The sequence below is a fragment of the Saimiri boliviensis genome, chromosome 10 (assembly GCF_048565385.1).
Source record: "Saimiri boliviensis isolate mSaiBol1 chromosome 10, mSaiBol1.pri, whole genome shotgun sequence".
In the NCBI taxonomy this organism is placed as follows: domain Eukaryota; kingdom Metazoa; phylum Chordata; class Mammalia; order Primates; family Cebidae; genus Saimiri; species Saimiri boliviensis.
This window is the reverse complement of record NC_133458.1, coordinates 88160423-88179482: the sequence shown is the minus strand read 5'-3', so window position 1 is coordinate 88179482 and position 19060 is coordinate 88160423. Positions and strand designations below refer to the sequence as shown.

Below are 19060 nucleotides of genomic sequence, written 5' to 3'. Positions count from 1 at the left end.
AAAGTGTAGAATTGTTGGGCTGAACATGCATTACCTATTGGGAAACTGTTTTGTGGATTAAATCCCTGATATCAAAAGCTTTTTCTAAAAGTCAGGCTCAAAGAAAATGAAAGTTATTCAACATGTCTAATATACTGGGTACTCTTTCAGACTTTATTTACAATTGTGAGAAAATATTTTAAAGGGTCCATTTTCAAGGCATGATAAATCAAAGTACTGGCAGCCAGCCTGCAGATGTGATAAACTGCATGGCTCATGCACCTAGAAAGTCACAAAAAACAAACAATGTAGAGGATGGGTCAGCCCCTAAAATGGAGGAAAGTTTCGTTATTGGGAAATGGAGAAAGGGACTAGGGTATAAGCTTATGAGTGGGATAATGAAACTTAGCCAACTTCTGGGAGAATTGCAACCCCACAGTACTCAACTAATAAGGAACTGGAGGACTTGCATGCTAAGAGATAAATGACCTCCTGTAACTGCCCTGGGTGTGCTTGCCTACCAGACACCCAATCTTGCAAGACCACCATTCAGTCTTGCTTGCACTGTTCTTCACGTCCTTTCTTTGGGTTTGGAAAGGTAAACGTGTTTCTCAGAAACTTGGGGGCTTGTCCAGGATCTCTGTGCCTGTGTGGAGTGGGAATCCAGCTGAGAGTGGAAACATACCCCACCTGATTTTGGTGGCCTGCTCTGTCTGGGTGTCCTGGCCCCCTGTAGAGGCCATAAACAAACCCAAGACTGTTATTCAGGAGGCAGCAGAGGCGACACAGGGAGAAAAGCAGGCACAGCAACCAGGCAACCTCATGCACAAACCAAGGGAGAAAAATTGGACTCTTAAGTACTGCCTTGGTGGCTGGGCATTTTCAGAAGTCCAGTGTATGTAAATGAGACGTATCCTAGATATGAAGCAAATGCAGAGTCCCAATCCCAATCCACCGTTCGGTTCTACCATGAGGAAAATGTCCAGAGACAGGCAGGCAAAGCAATTCTCAGGGTGTGCAAGGAACCTCCAGTGCGGGGGTAGGAGGTGGTTGAGTACACAGGGAGAAGCTTGAACACAAAGACTGATCAAAAATGAAAAACAAAAATTCTAGGCCTATGGGCCAAAAAAAGAGGGAGCCAAAGAGACTTCCTCTGACATTCCCCCATTTAGGGAGAATGCTGCAGGTTTGGAGGGACAACCCTTGAACCAGGGAGAAGAGAAGAGAAAAGAGCAAAAGATAGAGTATTGCTGTTTATCTGGCCCAAAGACCCAATTCCCAAGCTTTTGGTCTTTTGGGCAAAATTTAGTTCAGATAAAAGTTGGGTGTGCCAAGCTTTAATTCTCTATTTGAACAATAAAACCCCAACCTCACAAGAAGAGATGGGTTATGCTCTCTGCTGGATCAAGGCATGAGTCTCCATGTTTCCCTTCAAAAAAGAAGAAAAAAAACGCCTCATAAAAAGCCCTCACCTGGTGAAAAGCCCTGGGACCTTCATCATGCCTGCCCTTCCATACATCTCACAAAATAGGGGACAGAAAGATCAAGGGGCAGCAGGAAGGTTAGAGGAAGAAAGACCTGGAGACCACAGTGGAGTTGAACAAACTGCTCCTTTAAATAATTATCCAAATTTGAGAAAAGAATTAGAACACTGTAAGAGGGATATTAAGAACTTTCTTATCTCTTCCACACAGCAAGCATCTAGCATATTCCCTCTTAGGGAAGTTCCCACAGAGACTGGCTTTGTAAATGCTCCTTTTACAAGTGCTAAAGTTAGGAATCTCAAGAAGGAAATGAAACCACTTCTATAAAATCACCTGGGTTGATTTTCCGGCAAGATGGCTGAATAGGAACAGCTCCAGTGTGCAGCTCCCAGCTAGCATGACACAGAAGGTGGGTGATCTCTGCATTTCCAACTAAGGTTCCTGGTTCATCTCAATGGAACTTGTTAGATAGTGGGCGTAGCCCAAGGAGAGTGAGCCAAAGCAGGGTGGGGCATTGTCTCACCCAGGAAGTGCAAGGGGTGGGAGAACTCCCTCTCCTAGCCAAGGAAAGCCACTGGGGAATTTTCCAGGCACTGTGGCACTCTGGCTCTGATATACAGCACTTTTCCCACAGTCTTCACAACCCACAGATCAGGAGATTCCCTCCAGTGCCAACAATACCAGCACCCTGGGTTTCCAGCACAAAACTGGGAGGCCATTTGGGTAGATACCAAACTAGCCGCAGCCGTTTTCTTTTCCTTTTTTTTTTCATAACCCAGTGGTGCCTAGAACACCAGTGAGACAGATCACTTATTCCCCTGAAAAAGGGGGCTGAAGTCAGGGAGCCAAGTGATCTGGTTTGGCAGGTCCCACCCCCACAAAGAGCAGCAAGCTAAGATCCACTGGCTTGAAAGTCTTGCAGCCAGCACAGAAGTCTGAGCACAACCTGGGACATTTGAGCTCAGTGCGGGGAGGGATGTCCACCATTGCTGAGGCTTAGGTAGGCAGTTTTAACCTTGCCTGTGCAAACAAAGTCTCCAGGAAGTTCACACAGATGGACAGAGCCCATAGCAGCTCAACAGGGTCAGTGCAGGCAGACTGTGTCAACAGACTTGCTGGGCAGTGTATCTCTGAAAAAAGGCAGCAGCCTGTCAGGGACTTATAAATAAAGCCCCCACCTTCCTGGGACAGAGCACCTGGGAAAAGGGGCAGTTGTGGGTACAGCTTCAGCAGACTTAAATGTCCCTGCCTGGCAGCTCTGTAGGGAGCAACAGATCTCCCAGCACAGCGCTCAAGCTCTGATTAGGGACAGAATGCCTCTTCAAGGGGCTCCCTGACCCCCATGTAGCCTGACTGGGAAACACCTCCCAGCAGGGGCTGATCGACACCTCATACAGGAGAGGACAAAAGGAGGAAGGAACAGGCATCAATCTTTGCTGTTCTGCAGCCCCCACTGATGATTCCCAAGCAAGCAGGGTCTGGAGCGGACCTCCAGCAAACTCCAGCAGACCTGCAACAGAGGGACCTGACTGTTAGAAGGAAATTAACAAGCAGAACAGAATACTTTCAACATCAACAGAAAGTACATCCACTCAGAGACCCCATTCATAGGTCACCAACATCAAAGGCCAAAGGTAAATAAATCCATGAAGATGGGAAGAAACCAGCACAAAAAGGCTGAAAACTCCAAAAACCAGAACAACTCTTCTTCTCCAAGTGATCACAACTCCACACCAGCAAGGGAAAAAAACTGGATGGAGAATAAATTTGACAAGTTGACAGAAGCAGGCTTCAGAAGGTGGGTAATAACAAACTTCTTCGAGCTAAAGGAGCATGTTCACCCAATGCAAGGAAGCTAAGAACCTTGAAAAAAGGTTATATGAAATGCTAACTAGAATAATCAGCATAGAGAAGAACATAAACAACTTGATGGAGCTGAAAAACACAGCATGAGAATTTTGTGAAGCATACATAAGTTTCAACAGCCAAATCAACCAAGCAGAAGAAAAGATATCAGAGACTGAAGATCAACTCAATGAAAGAAAGTGAGAAGGCAAGATTAGAGACAAAAAGAGCGAAAAGAAATGAACAAAGCCTCCAAGAAATATGGGATTATGTGAGAAGACCTAATCTATGTTTGATCAGTGTACTGAAAGTGACAGGGAGAATAAATCCAAGTTGGAAAACACTCTTTAAGATATTATCCAGGAGAATGCCCCCAACCTAGCAAGGGAGGCCAACATTCAAATTCAGGAAACACACAGAACACTGCAAAGATATTCCTCGAGAAGAGCAACCCCAAGACACATAATCATCAGATTCACCAGGGTTGAAATGAAGGAAAAAATGCTATAGGCCAGAGAGAAAGGTTGGGCTACCCATAAAGGGAAGCCCATCAGACTCACAGTGGATCTCTCAGCAGAAACCCTACAAGCCAGAAGAGAGTGGGGGTCAATATTCAACATCCTTAAAGAGAGAATTTTCAACAGAGAATTTCATATCCAGTCAAACTAAGCTTCATAAGCAAAAGATAAATAAAATTCTTTAAAGACAAGCAAATGTGGAGAGATTTTGTCACCACCAGGCCTGTCTTACAAGAGAAGCACTAAACATGGAAAGGAACAACCAGTACCAGACACCAAAAAAACATACCAAATTGTAAAGCCCATCGACACTGTAAAGACACTGCATCAACTAATGGGCAAAACAACCAGCTAGCATCAAAATGGCAGGATCCAATTTACACATAACAATATTAACCTTAAAGGTAAATGGGTTAAATGCCCCAATCAAAAGACACAGACTGGCAAATTGGATAAAGAGTCAAGACCCATCGATGTGCTGTTTTCAGGAAACCCATCTCATGTGCAAAGACACATATAGGCTCAAAATAAAGGGGGGAAGGACAATTTACCAAGCAAATGGAGAGTGGAAAAAAAAAGCAGGGGTAAAATTCCTAGTCTGATAAAACATACTTTAAACCAACAAAGATCAAAAGAGACAAAGAAGGGCATTATGTAACGGTAAAGGGATCAATGCAACAAGAAGAGCTAATTATCCTAAATATATATGCTCCCAATAAAGGAGCACCCAGAAACATAAAGCAATTCCTTAATGACCTACAAAGAGACTTAGAATCCCACACAATAATAGTGGGAGACTTTAACACCCCACTGTCAATATTAGACAGATCAATGAGACAGAAAATTAACAAGGATATTCAGGACTAGAACACAGATCTGGAACAAGTGGACCTACAGACATCTACAGAACTCTCCACCCCAAATTCACAGAATATACATTTTTCTCAGCATAATGTCACACTTATTCTAAAATTGACCACATAACTGGAAGTAAAACACTCCTCAGCAAGTACAGAAGAAGAGAAATCATAACAAATAGTCTCTCGCACCACAATGCAATCAAATTAGAACTCAGGATTAAGAAACTCACTCAAATCCACACAACTACATGGAAACTGAACAACATGCTCCTGAATGACTACTGGATAAATAATGAAATGAAGGCAGAAGATGTTCTTTGAAACCAATGAGAATGAAGACACAATGTACCAGAATCTCTGGGACACATTTAAAGCAGTGTGCAGAGGGAAATGTATAGCACTAAATGCCCACCAGAGAAATGAGGAAAGATCTAAAACTGACACCCTAACATCATGATTAAAAGAACTAGAGTAGTAAGATCAAACAAATTCAAAAGCTAGCAGAAGACAAAAAGTAACTAAGATCAGAGCAGAACTGAAGGAGATAGACACACACACAAAAAAAACCCTTCAAAAAATCAATAAATCCAGGAGCTGGTTTTTTGAAAGATTAACAAAATAGACCTCTAGCCAGACTAATAAAAAAGAAATGAGAGAAGAATCAAATAGATATTTTAAAAAATGATAAAGGGGATATCACCACCAATCCCACAGAAATACAAACTATCATCAGAGAATACTATAAACATCTCTATGCAAATAAACCAGTAAAACTAGAAGAAATAGATAAACTCCTGGACATTTATAGCCTCCCAAGACGAAACCAGAGTGAAGTCAAATTCCCAAATAGATCAATAACAAATTCTGAAGTTAAGGCAGGAATTAATAGCCTACCAACCAAAAAAAGTCCAGGACCAGATGGGTGCACAGCCAAATTCTACCAGAGATACAAAGAGAAGCTGGTACCATTACTTCTGAAACTATTCCAAACAACAGAAAAAGAGGGACTCCTCTCTAACTCATTTTACGAGACCAACATCATCCTGATACCAAAACCTGGCAGAGATCCAACTAAAAAAGCAATTTCAGGCCATTATCTATGATGATCATTGATGCAAAAATCATCGATAAAATACTGGCAAACTGAATCCAACAGCACATAAAAAAGCTTATCCATCACGATCAAGTCTGCTTCATCCCCAGAATGCAAGGCTGGTTCAACATACGCAAACCTATAAATGTAATCCATCACATTAACAGACCAAAGACAAAAACGACATGATTATCTCAATAGATGCAGAGACGGCCTTCAACAAAATTCAATTGCATTTCATGCTAAAAACTCTTAATAAACTAGGTACTGATGGAATGTATCTCAAAATATTAAGAGCTATTTATGACAAACCCACAGCCAATATCATACTGAATGGGCAAAAACTGGAAGCACTCCCTTTCAAAACTGGCACAGGACAAGGATGCCCTCTCTCACCACTCCTATTCAACATAGCATTGGGAGTTCTGGCCAGGACAATCAGGCAAGAAAAAGAAATAAAGGGTATTCAGTTAGGAAAAGAGTAAGTCAATTGTCTCTATTTGCAGATAACATGATTGTATATTTAGAAAACCCCATCGTCTCAGCCCAAAATCTCCTTAAGCTGATGCAACTTCAGCTAAGTCTCAGGATACAAAATCAATGTTCAAAAATCACAAGCATTCCTATGTGCCAATAACAGACAAAAAGAGAGCCAAATTACGAGTGAACTCCCATTTACAATTGCTACAAAGAGAATAAAATTCCTAGAAATACAACAAAGGATGTGAAGGACCTCTTCAAGGAGAACTACAAACTACTGCTCAAGAAAATAAGAGAGGCCACAAACAGAAGGAAAAACATTCTATGCTTATGGTTAGGAAGAGTCAGTATTGTGAAAATGGACACACTTCCCAAAGTATTTATAGATCCAGTGCTATCCCCATCAAGCTACCATTGACTTTCTTCACAGAACTGGAAAACCCACCTTAAATTTCATATGGAACCAAAAAAAAAGCCTGGATAGCCAAGACAATCCTAAAGCGGGGGGAAAAAAAAAAACACGAAAGCTGGAGGCATCACACTATCTGACTTCAAACGACACTGCAAGGCTACAGTAATCAAACAGAATGGTACTGGTACCAAAACAGATATATAGACCAATGAATCAGAACAGAGACCTCAGAAATAACACCACACATCTACAACCATCTGATCTTTAACCAACCTGACAAATACAATCAATGGGGAAAGAATTCCCCACTTAATAGTGTTGGGAAAACTGGCTAGCCATACACAGAAAGCTCAAACTGGACCCCTTCCTTATACCTTATACAAAAATTAACTCCAGATGGATTAAAGATTTAAACATAAGACCTAACACCATAAAAACCCTAGAAGAAAACGTAGGCAACACCACTGAGGACAGAGGCATAGGCAAAGACTTCATGACTAAAACACCAAAAGCAATAGCAACAAAAGCCAAAATAGACAAATGGGACCTAATTAAACCCCAGAGCTTCTGCACAGCAAAAGAAACTATCATTAAACAGGCAACCAAAACAATGGGAAAAAATTTTTGCAATATACCCATCTGACAAAGGGCTAATATCTAGAATCTACAAGGAACTTAAATTTACAAGAAAAAAACAAACAACCCCATCAAAAAGTGGGCGAAAGATATGAACACTTTTCAAAAGACGCCATTTATGTGGCCAAAAAACTTATGAAAAAAATCTCATCATCACACAAAGAAACACAAATCAAAACCATATTGAGATACCATCTCAAGTCAGTTAGAAGCGTGACCATTAAAAAATCAGGAGGCAACAGATACTGGAGAGGATGTGGAGAAAAAGGAATGCTTTTACACTGCTGGAGTGTAAATTAGTTCAATCATTGTGGAATATACTGTGGCAATTCCTCAAGGATCTAGAAATAGAAATACCATTTGACCCAGCAGTCCCATTATTGGATATATACTCAAAAGATTGTATATTATTCTGTTATAAAGATACATGCACACATATGCTTACTGCAGCACTGTTCACAATAGCAAAGACTTGGAACCAACCCAAATGCCCATCACTGACAGACTGGATAAAGAAAATGTGGCACGTATACACCATGGAATACTATTAAGCCATAAAAAAGGATTAGTTCCTGTTTTTTGCAGGGACATGGATCAAGCTGGAAACCATCATTCTCTGGAAACCATCATTCTCTGCAAACTGACATAAGGACAGAAAAACCAAAGACTTCATGTTCTCACTCATAAGTGGGAGTTGAACAATGAGAACACATGGACACAGAGAGGGGAACATCACACACCAGGGCCTGTCAGGGGGTAGGGCGCTAAAGAAGGCATAGCATGGGCTCGGGGGACAGGAGACAGATAGCATTAGGAAAAAAAACCTAATAGAGATGACAGGGTGATGGATGCAGCAAACCACCATGGCACATGTATACCTATGTAACAAACCTGCACATTCTGCACATGCACCCCAGAACTTAAAGTATAATAATAATAAATCTCCTGGGTTTAGCAAACCAGCTGAACCGATTCCTAGGGCCCAGCTTTTACACCTGGGCTGAAATAATGTCTATCATAAATATCCTCTTCACAGGGAAAGAAAGGGAAATTATTAGGAGAGCAGCCATAACCATCTGGGAGAGATAACACCCTCCCAGGCAGAAGTCCTGCCAGCGGAACAAAAATTTCCAAATGTAGATCCCAAATGAAATAATAATGATCCAAAAGGCCAGGCGTGTGTCTCATGCCTATAATTCCAGCAATTTGGGAGCCAGAGGCAGGTGGTCCACCAGAGGTCAGGGGTTTGAGACCAGCCTCGCCCACATGGCAAAACCTCATCTCTACTAAAAATACAAAAGCTAGCCGGGCATGGTGGCACGCACTTGTAATCCCAGCTACTCAGGAGGCTAAGGCAGGAGAATTGCTTGGACCTGGGAGGCAGAGGTTGCAGTAAGCTGAGATTGTATCACTGCACTCCAGCCTGGGCAACAGAGCGAGACTCGGTCTCTCCACTCCTCCCCCTCAAAAAAAAAAAAAAAAAAAATCCAGAGAACAGACCCAAATGCAGAACCTTAGGAAACTAATAATAAAAGGGATCAAAAAGTCCACTACTGGGACACAAAATGTCTCAAAGGCATTCAAGATTCAACAAAACCAAAAACAGGGAACTTCCCGTGCATTGCTGCAGAGGCTCACAGATCAGATAAGAAAGTACTCCAGATTAGATCCAGAGGCCCCAGCAGGGCAAGGCCTTTTGAAGGTTAACTTTCTAAGGAGGAGCTGGTCTGACATTACAGAAAAATGACAAAGGATTAATGGGTGGAATCAAAGACCAATTGAGAAAATACTCAGGGAGGCTCAGAATATCTTTGTAAGGAGAGGAAGAGAAGCATAAATAAAAAATCATGGTTGCCACTGTGGAAGAGGTAGTCAAAAAAAGGTTAGATCAAGATCCTCCTCAAAGGAGACAAGATATATTTCAACACAGAGAAGAAGGGAAATACAGGGAAAGCTTCTAAGACTATGAGTGAATGTTACAAGTGTGGGAAGTCAGAGCATTTTAAGAAAGAATCTCCTAAATGGGAAAACAGAAGAAAAGGTGAAACCCCTCATGACCGCTGATGAAGACTAGGGGGGTCAGGGGTTCCTTCTGAGTAGGTCCCACCAGGAACCCTTAATAAATCTGAAGGTGAGACCCGAGGGAGAAGAAGTGACATTTTTTTTTATTGATACTGGCATGGCTTGCTGCTTCCTAATTCACCAACCAAGTGGTACAGAACTCTCCAAGGAAAAATCAACATTATCAGGAGTAAAAGGGGAGGGATTTCAACATTCGGTATTCAAGAAAATGTTCATTAGATTGGGACAAAACCAATTGGTCACTTTTATATGTTCCTAAAGCAGAAACGAACATCCTAGGTCAAAACCAGATTGTACGATTGGGTTTAGGATTAGGAGGGAAGAAGGACAAATAAAAGTAATAATGGGCCTCCTAACAGAGGAGGAAGAAAAAAAATTAATAACCTTGTGAGGGTTAAGAAAGGCCATAGGGAACAGTTAAAAATCACACCCTTATAAATTAAAATAAACCAAAAGAAGAAGTTGGCAAATACATATACTCCCACTTTTACTGAAGTGAGAAAAGGTCTCCAACCAGTAATAAAGAGATTAATGAAAGGTGAACTATTAAAACCCTGCATGTCACCTGTACAATACTCTAGTTCTCCCAGTCAAAAAGCCTAATGGTTTTTTGTACAGACTGGTGCAAGATCTACGGGCCATAAATCCAGTTGTCCAGACCTACTACCCTGCGATGCCTAACCCCTATACCTTCCTCAGTAAGATACCCTATGAACGTAAGTGGTTCAGTGTGGTGGATCTAAAAGATGTAGTCTGGGCGTGTATGGACCTCTTTGCCTTTCAACGGAAAAATCCCGTAACTGGGAGAAAACAACAGTACTGCTGGACTGTGCTCCCACAAGGTTTCACAAAGCCCCACATGCATTTGGTCAAGCCTTAGAAAAGGTTCCGGAGAAATTCCAACCTTCCAGGGGAACCCGGTTGTTACAAAACATAGACAATCTTTTAACTTCTGGGGAGGGCCAAAGTATCAGAAACCACCATAAACTCGCTTAATTTCCTAGGAGGAAGAGGAATATGCGTCTCTAAGAACAAACTGCAGTTTGTAGAAAAAGAAGCTAAATATTCAGGACACCTGCTTAGTGAAGGGAAGCAAAAAATAAACCCAGAAAGACTATCAGGAATAGTGGATCTGCCTTTGCCTAAGAAAATGAGAAAACTCAGCATATTTCTAGGTTTAGCCATAGGTAATAAATTAACTTATATGCTCAAAAAACAAAGATTCTGCCTCAAGTTACTAGAAGAGAAACCCAATCTTTTGCAACAATTCCAAAGGAAATTCAGGCAGTGAAAGAGCTAAAGCAGGCCCTCATTTCAGCCCTACTCCCGGCCCTTCCATCTTCAGGGAAACCATTCCATCTGTTTGTAACAGTAGACCAGGGTGTGGCCCTTGGGGTGCTACTGAAACCTGGGGAGGGAAGAGGGAACCTGCTGCTTTTGTCTCCAAGCTTCTGGATCCTGTCTCTCAGGGGTGGCCTGAATGTGTGCAAGCAGTGCTGCCACAGCTCTGCTGCTAGAGGAGAGTGGAAAGCTAACCTTTGGTGGGGCCCTGATAGTAAGCACCCCACACCGGGTCAGGAATCTATTAAATCAAAAGCAGGGAGATAGTTAATGGATTCTCAGATTCTAGATTATGAAGCCATATTACTAGAAGAAAATGATTTGCTCGTAACAACAAATATTTGCCTAAATCCAGACACTTTTTTATGGAAAGGAGAGGAAAACAAAGAGACATCTTAGATATCCGGACATCCAGAACTGCTTAGATATCATAAAATACCAAACCAAAGTTAGACCAGACCTTAGGGAAGCTGCACTATATGATATGATAAGGCTGTTTCTGGATGGGTCGTCCTGAGTGATAGATGGCAAGAGACATAATGGCCATGCTGTCATTTATGGAAACAAACACTCCTTGTGTGAGCACGGTAGATTACCTAGCAGCTGGTCAGCCCAAACCTGTTTATTATATGGTCTTAACCAGGCCCTAAAGCTCCTTAAAGCTCAAGAAGGCACTACATATACTGATCCTAACTATGCCTATGGGGTGGTACACACTTTTGGAAAACTCTGGACAGAGCGAGGTCTAATAAATAGCACGAGAAAAGAACTGGTACACGGGGAATTAGTCAAATAGGTTTTAGAAAGCCTCCTGCTTCCAGCAGAGGTAGCCATAGTTCATGTAAATTGTCCTCAGAAAGGGAACACTATAGAAGCTACAGGAAACAGGCTTGCAGAGAAAGCTGCTGAGCAAGCCTCTCTGGAGGAAGAAATCAGAAGACTATTTAGCCTGCTCCCAGACATCCGTAAGGTAGTATTAAGGCCCCAGTTTACCAGAGTGAAGGAAGAATTAGACAGGATAGGGGTCACTCAGACTGAAGGTGGTAAATGGGTACTTCCTGATGGAAGAGAAATAAGTAAACCACTAATGAGAAAACTAGTATCTATATTACATAAGGGGAATCACTGGGGACTCCACGATTCGTATGACGCAACACTTAGGAATTATGGGTGTATAGGGATGTATATGGTGTATAGGGATGTATACCATCACTAAACAAGTATATGGAAGTTGTGTAGCCTGTGAAAATATAAACAAGAAGGTGACTAGAAAACAGGCCACGGGAGTAAGACCTCTCGAAATAAGAGCGTTTGAGAGCATTGAAGCAGATTTCACAGAAATGCCCAAAGTAGAAAGACTAAATAATTTACTGGTAATCATAAATCACCTTTCCCCTTCCAACAACCACCACCAGGAATGTGGTCAAAATAATACTAAAACAGATTGTGCCTAGATTTGGCCTCATAGAAAATACCAATTAAGATGATGGGAGTCACTTTACCTCAAGAATGATAAGGGGAATTATGGAAGGTTCACAAATTAAATGGCATTATCACATCCCTTGGCATCCCCCTTCCTCTGGAAGGGTAGAAAGAATGAATCAAACTCTCCGAAAGGGTATCACTAAACTACTTCTTAAAAACTAAATGCCTTGGACCAAATGTCTCCCAGTAGCACTCCTTAGGATTAGGACAGCCCCAAGAAAAGACTTGAGCTTGTCCTCCTACAAGTTATTATATGAGCTCCCATATTTGGGCTCAGCTAGAGATCTTCCTACTATGGAAACCAAGGATCAATTCTTAAGAAATTAGATCCTGGCTATATACTCCACCCTGTCATCTCTCAGGTTAAAAGGACTTCTGACTCAAACTCCACCTCTTGAGTTTGCCACTCACCACTTCCAGCCTGGCAATGGTGCTGATTAAGACTTGGAAAGAAGACAAACTCCACCGAAGCGGGAAAGGTCCCTATCAAGTGCTCCTGACCACTGAGCTGGCCCTGCAAACAGCTCAACTGGGGTAAACTCACTATACTCAAGTCAAGGGACTGATTAAAAAAAAAAAAAAAAACCAAAAAACTAAAGGGAGAAAAAAAGACCAGTGGAAAGTACACAGGTCACCTAAGGAACCCTTAAAGTTAACGCTGAGAAAATTCTAAAAACAAAGCATGGGCTGGCCCCGTTTTTGCAAGTTAATATGTCTGGCATGGGCTACTATAAAGAACAGAAGGTCAAAATGGAAAGCAGCAGGGGACTCTTCCCTACCCAATCAGGTTGCTAATTAATGTAACCCAGACAGTAGCACCTCAAACTATAAAATTTAATGCCTGCTAGGTTTTACCTTGTGGGAATGTGGAAAATCAAAAACACCTCTCAGGTGGATACATATCTTTGCCCTGAACCAAATACATGTTAGGATAGAGCATCACCCTGCACCAGCTGGGATAACGTAGGGTGGACTACCCAATTTCAGGGTTTGACAGTAAACATGGGGTGGGTAATTCCAACCTGGAGACTCTGAAAGAATAAATTACATCTGTCCAAGGGCTCCCTGCCAAGTAACTGCCAGAATTTACAATGCAATCCTGTACTCATCACCATTGACAATCCAGCTGTTGTAAACCAAAAACCGAAAGTAGAATCTCAGTTATACGGGTTGGGGCAAACATCACCAGGAAAAACCCACTAGGGCAATTTGTTCTCCAACTAATAGAAAAACTCAACCACCCATTTGCCTGGCTATACTCCAAAACCCTAATAAACACTTTAGTTCACCAAATGACATTAAAGGGTAGAAATAACTAAGGTAAAGGGTTTAATGCAAACCTTAGAAAGTGAGACAGGGTACAGGAATATGAATGCCTGGGTCAAATGGGTCTAACTTTTGGTACAAGCCCTCAACAAGAGTAGCTGCTATGCATGTGCTGTGGAACAACTTCAGGTACAGGTGGTTCTGTTTCCTCTAGGATGGAACACCAATCCTAAACGAAGGCATTGCATGTTAGCTCTATACCAGGATAAGGATGCATGGGGAAATGAGACTTATGAAAGTCTGTCATTGACTGGTAACACTGGCTCACGCCTTTAATCCCAGAACTCGGGAGGCTGAGGTGGATGGATTGCCTGAGGTCAGGAGTTCGAGACCAGCCTGGCCAATATTGTGAAAGCCCATCTCTATTAAAAATGCAAAAAATTAGCCACGAGTGCTGGTGCATGCCTGTAATTCCAGCTACTTGGGAGGCTGAGGCAGGAAAATCGCTTGAACTAAGAGGCAAAGGTTGCAGTCATCTGAGCTTGTGCCATTGCACTCCAGCCTGGGCAACAAGATCAAAACTCCATCTGGGGAGGGGGTGGGGGTGGGAATCTGTCCTTGCTTCCCCCCCCCCAACGCCTCCCCCCCAACCCCGGAATGCAGAGGTCAGATCCCAGAGCAATTCCTTTGTTCTCCACAGGGAATATGAAATCACACCTCTTGACTCTCTAGGCAGGGGACAAAGTTCATAAACTCATGGGAGAACTCTCAATTTGTACCCACATTCTGAACATCAGGGGTGAGTCAGAGAATGGCAATTACTCAGCTCTCCATATACCCCAGGCAAAAGTCTGGTGGTCTTGTGGGAAAAGGAACCTCTGTGACCTGTTACCTGTTACCATCCACTGGATCAGGACTTGGGCTTTAGTCCAATTGCCTTCACTCTGGCATTTCCTAAAATACCCGAAAATAGACATCATTACCAAAACTGGAGATATTTGATAAATTCTGTTAATCCCAATATAGATATTAACTCAATAGGAGCCCCTAGTGGGGTGCCTAATAGATTTAAGGCCCAAAACCAAACAGCTGCTGCTTTAAGTTACACTCTTCTGGTGGTCAACTATAATAAAAATATGAATTAAATTAACTACATCTATCATTCAACAAAAGTCCTCAATTATACTCAGGAGACCCTCAAAGGGGTAGCTAGCCAGTTAAATGCCACCAGCGAAATAGCCTTAGAAAAGAGACTTGCACTAGACATAATACTAGCAGAAAAGGGGGTGTATGAGTTATGCTGGGTGGAAAATGTTATACTTTCATTCCCAAGAATACTGCCCCAGATAGGACCATCAGAAAAGCTTTACAAGAACAACCCTAGCCAATAAACTAGCAAAAAAAGCTGAAATCAATGACCCATTAATAGGTTGCCTAGAAGGTTGGTTTAAATAATGAAAAGGCATGGTAACTCCAATCCTTACATCTCTCATAATTGTGGCAGGAGTCTTAACAGCAGTGGGATGTTGTATTATCCCCGTGTAAGGCAACCAGCACAAGATTAATTAAAACCACTATTAATAAACAAATACACATAACTTACTAGCAAAATAACCTGCTACTATTAGAAACCAAATTAAATTCACTCTCCTATAAGGAAAAAAAGTAAACAACTTTCCCAGAGTGATTCAAGAACCAAAAGAGTTTAGATAAAAATAATACCAAAGACAGTAAAAAGAAAAGAGGAGGGAATTTGTGAGAAAACATTTTAAATGGTCCATTTTCAAGGCATGATAAATCTAAGTACTGGCAGCCAGCTTGCAGATATGAAAAACTTCACCGCTGATGCACCTAGAAAGTCATAATAAGCAAACAGAATGTAGAGGAGGGGTCAGCCAGTAAAAGAAAAGAAAGTTTTGTTATTGGGAAATTGAAACTTAAGCGAGCGAAAGGACCAGGGTATAACCTTATAAGGGGCATAATGAAACTTAGACAACGTCCAGGAAGATTGTAACCCATAGTACTCAACTGATCAGGAACTGGGGGAGGGGTTTGCATGCAAGGAGATAAATTACCTGCTGTTAACTGCCCTGCGTGTGCCTGCCTACCAAACACCTGATTTTGTAAGACCACCATTAAAAGTCTTGGTCTGCTGTTCTGCGTGTCTCCCAGTCCATTCTTTGGGTTTGGAAGGGTAAATGTATTTCTTACATTATTCCATGACAAAGCCAACTTCTTTTAAAAGTTAATGTTTGTGTTATGAGCTGTAGATAAAACACTATGAAATTCTGAGACACATGCTGTGGAAAGCAATTAGTGACACAAACAGCTAAAGTATCTCTAGACATATTATTTAAAACAGACCTGGGATATGCTTATTAGTCACAGTAAATTTTATCAAATATGTGTCAAATAAGTCAATTAATTTGAGGTTGTCTTATTTTAGTTGTAAAATTTGTCTAGTTTCTGCATTTGTAAGAAAAATAACAAACTTTCTTTGTGAATCAAAGGCTCATCAAGGACATATACAACTATAGATAAAAAAGTAAACGTCCTTTTCCCGTGGATCTCTTTACTTACCTTCTGTTTCTTTTTTGTAAACTGTAGAGTTTCTCTTTACCAGGGTTCTTAAGCCAGTCAATAAAATTATTGAAAAAAATACTTTCAAAATACAAGAGCTTGGGCCCCTCCAGACTTTTAAAATTGGAATTTCCAAGGATGGGGCCCAGACATTGACTGAAAAGAGCCAAAGGAAATTTCCTCTATGTCTTGGCAAGCATTCAGAATTGTTTTTTATTGAAATGTGGGCCGACATGATACATAACCACACGACATTTTAAATACTTTGGCTAAGTATAATTATGTAATACAAGCTGGTTACAAAAAGTTATGTATGGAAACATCATGATGTTGAGGCGCACGCATACCTTTTTCAGAATAGCATGCAGATCTTGGTACTGGGATAAAAAAAGAGTAAAGAAATTTGGAAAAGGCTTGTATCTTCTGTTGCCAGACACAGATGGTAGAGCAAGAATTTCATAGTGTAGACCTGTCCCTCCAAGTTCCAGCTGATAGCTGTCTAGACTCACATAATGACTAAAGTCATCAGATACAATTCAATTAAAATCTGAGCACCTGCTGCATACCAAACACTGTTCGTGGCACTGAAGTTAAAAGACTCTTCCTAGCACCTCCCTGAAATCAGCTAAAGCCAACTCAATTCAACAGGAGGGGATGGAAACCACACAGGGTACGGAAGTTAGGGGTGAGAGACTTCCATTAGTCCAGAAAAAAAAATACCTCCCTTCAAAAAGACACAAGAAGACACTCAGAAAGTAGAAGAGGTGTGATCATGAGAGACCGGTAAATAATTAGTAATACATATGTCAGCAATTTTCCCTACCTTAAATATCGGCCTTGGCAGGACTACACTGATTACAGAGGTCTGATTCAGGAATTGGCCTGGTAGACAGATATCTCATCTAGCGGTTCCCAAAGCTCACTGCGCATTCGAACCACCTGCGGATCGTAAACAACTGCTGCCACCTGGCTCCCATTCAGGACGTTCTAAATTCATTGGTATGAGGTGGGACCAGGGCATTGGCGTGTTCAAAGTTCCCCCAGGTGATTCTAATGTTCAGCAAACTTTGAGAACCTGGTTACTTGGTGGTGGTTCTTCAAAGGTGGTCCACAAAGAGCATCCTTCTCAGGTTAGAAATGCAGAGCCTCGGGCTCCACTCGAGACTGAATGAACCAGACTGTCTTGCACAAAACCCCCAGGCAGTTCTTATTCACATTAAAGTGTCAGTAACACTGGTTGTAGAGTGTTTCTCTAAGAGGGGAAACAGAAATTTTAAGAGCTATTTCTAACACTTTCATCACCTTTTTCCATTACCTGCCATGAGTGAAACTTAGTCTTTAACTGTTATTCTAACAAGTATAAAAAAGAACTGATAATACCCATTTTCAAAGTGTAAATTTGTCTCTACTCTGAATGTGAAGTTTAAAACCTACCGCTAAAGTGCGAGAGCCCATTCAAGTTGCTTATTTGCTTCTAGGATCTTGGAAAGAAGAAAGGGAGAGAATGAGCCCTGCAATTAGCACCTGTTGAATATTAACAACCCTAAGTACCAGCTCCTTTCAAGAACAGTCTAGATGTTAGGACTCCATCCACCTGGCTAGAGACGACTGGCTTCTACAAGTTGTTTTTTTTTTAACTCCATCCCTTTCCTTCCCCTCCTAGCTCTTTTTTTTTTTTCTTTTAAATTATCAGAGTTGTCCTAAATAATTCCAAATTATCATGGAGATAACTGAAAGCTTTAAATATTAAAGACAGACCAGTACCTCGTCAAGGAAAGCAGATACATGTCCAACAGACATCGCAGGTAACTCTCCAAACAAAACCATTCGAGAACAGTCATTTACTCCAATGCTTTCAGTAATCTTCTTAGAAATAAAAACAAGTTTATGGTTTGCATCTCTTGGAATCTGAAACAAGAACAGAATAATTAGTTCAAGTTCACTTTGTAGTTTTCCTGTTAACAAGTAGGATTTACTATATCAACTTATAGCTGGATTGCTCTCAGAAGAAACAAAAACTGGCGTCTTGCCTGCTCCTTCTACATGGCAAGTTACATGCGCTCTGCCGAACACCACATTTTTTAAAAAGATGTGACTCTAGTGATCCAAGAGCAACGGAAACCAAGTTTTTTTTGGCAGGGAAAGCCCACCTTGCGTCTAACACCCAAGCAGCTGAAGAAAGCGCTGGTTTTCTTGCATTATCCTAGTCGAACAGACTCAGCAGGGGATTCTCGGTCAGACACAAAAAAGCTCTGACCTTCTAGAAACCACCCAGCAGCCGCCGAACTGCAGAGTGGGTGCACGTGGGGCGAAGTCCTGCGGGCCTCAGGATGGGGACTTCAAGCCAAGTTTGAAGTGCCCGAGTGAGCGCCCCGCGGGGATCCAAAGGGGTGCGACTGGGCTGTCTCCCCTGGGTATCCGTTTTGCTGACGGGGCGGGGGGCAGATCCCCTTGCCCAACGTCTCTTACCTCCTGGGAAGCCACAAGGCGCCCCGCGGCGGCGACGCTAAACACAAGGCAAGCCGGGCTGGTGCTTTCCAGAAACTCCCCAAGAACTTGCCGGTTGTCGTCGCTCTCCAAATACTGGCTCCATTTCTCCTGGGTGAACCCCAGTATCATCTCCAGGCGGCCGCCGAGGAAGCGCACCCGAGCGTCTTGGGCGAAACTCTGCGCTCTCCGGGCCGCCGCCGCCTCCTCGTTCTCCTCCTCCTCCTCCTCCTCCTCAAATTCCACAGCGCCCACTGCCTCCAGGGCGGCCTCCGAGGTTAGGCGAAGGGTCGGGGCTTCCCGAAAGTCTCGCGCCTCCCTGCCTGCCACTGGGGCTGCCATCGGGCAACCGTCCGAGGGGACGCGGGGCCGACTGGGTCCTCACCCAGGCTCTGGGTCAGCCCGGAGTGAGCGAGGACACCTGCGGAGGCGCTCAGCCTCCTCCGCGATCGCCGCAAGCGTAGACCCTCGTCTCCCACCTGCAGCTACTTAGCAGCAGCGGTTCCTGCGCA

The 19060-nt window shown here is 42.5% G+C and overlaps 1 protein-coding gene across 1 annotated transcript in view; it reads right to left on the bottom strand.

Moving 5' to 3' along the window:
* DNAH11 (dynein axonemal heavy chain 11) overlaps window positions 1-19060 on the bottom strand; it is a 396587-nt gene extending 377527 nt beyond the window's left edge. Inside the window, exons 1-2 of the mRNA XM_074379604.1 lie at window positions 18531-19060; window positions 17826-17969 (exon numbers count right to left, since the gene is read on the bottom strand). Of these exons, the coding sequence (XP_074235705.1) occupies window positions 17826-17969; window positions 18531-18890 (504 nt within the window). The 5' untranslated portion in view covers window positions 18891-19060. The remainder of the gene's footprint in view (window positions 1-17825; window positions 17970-18530) is intronic.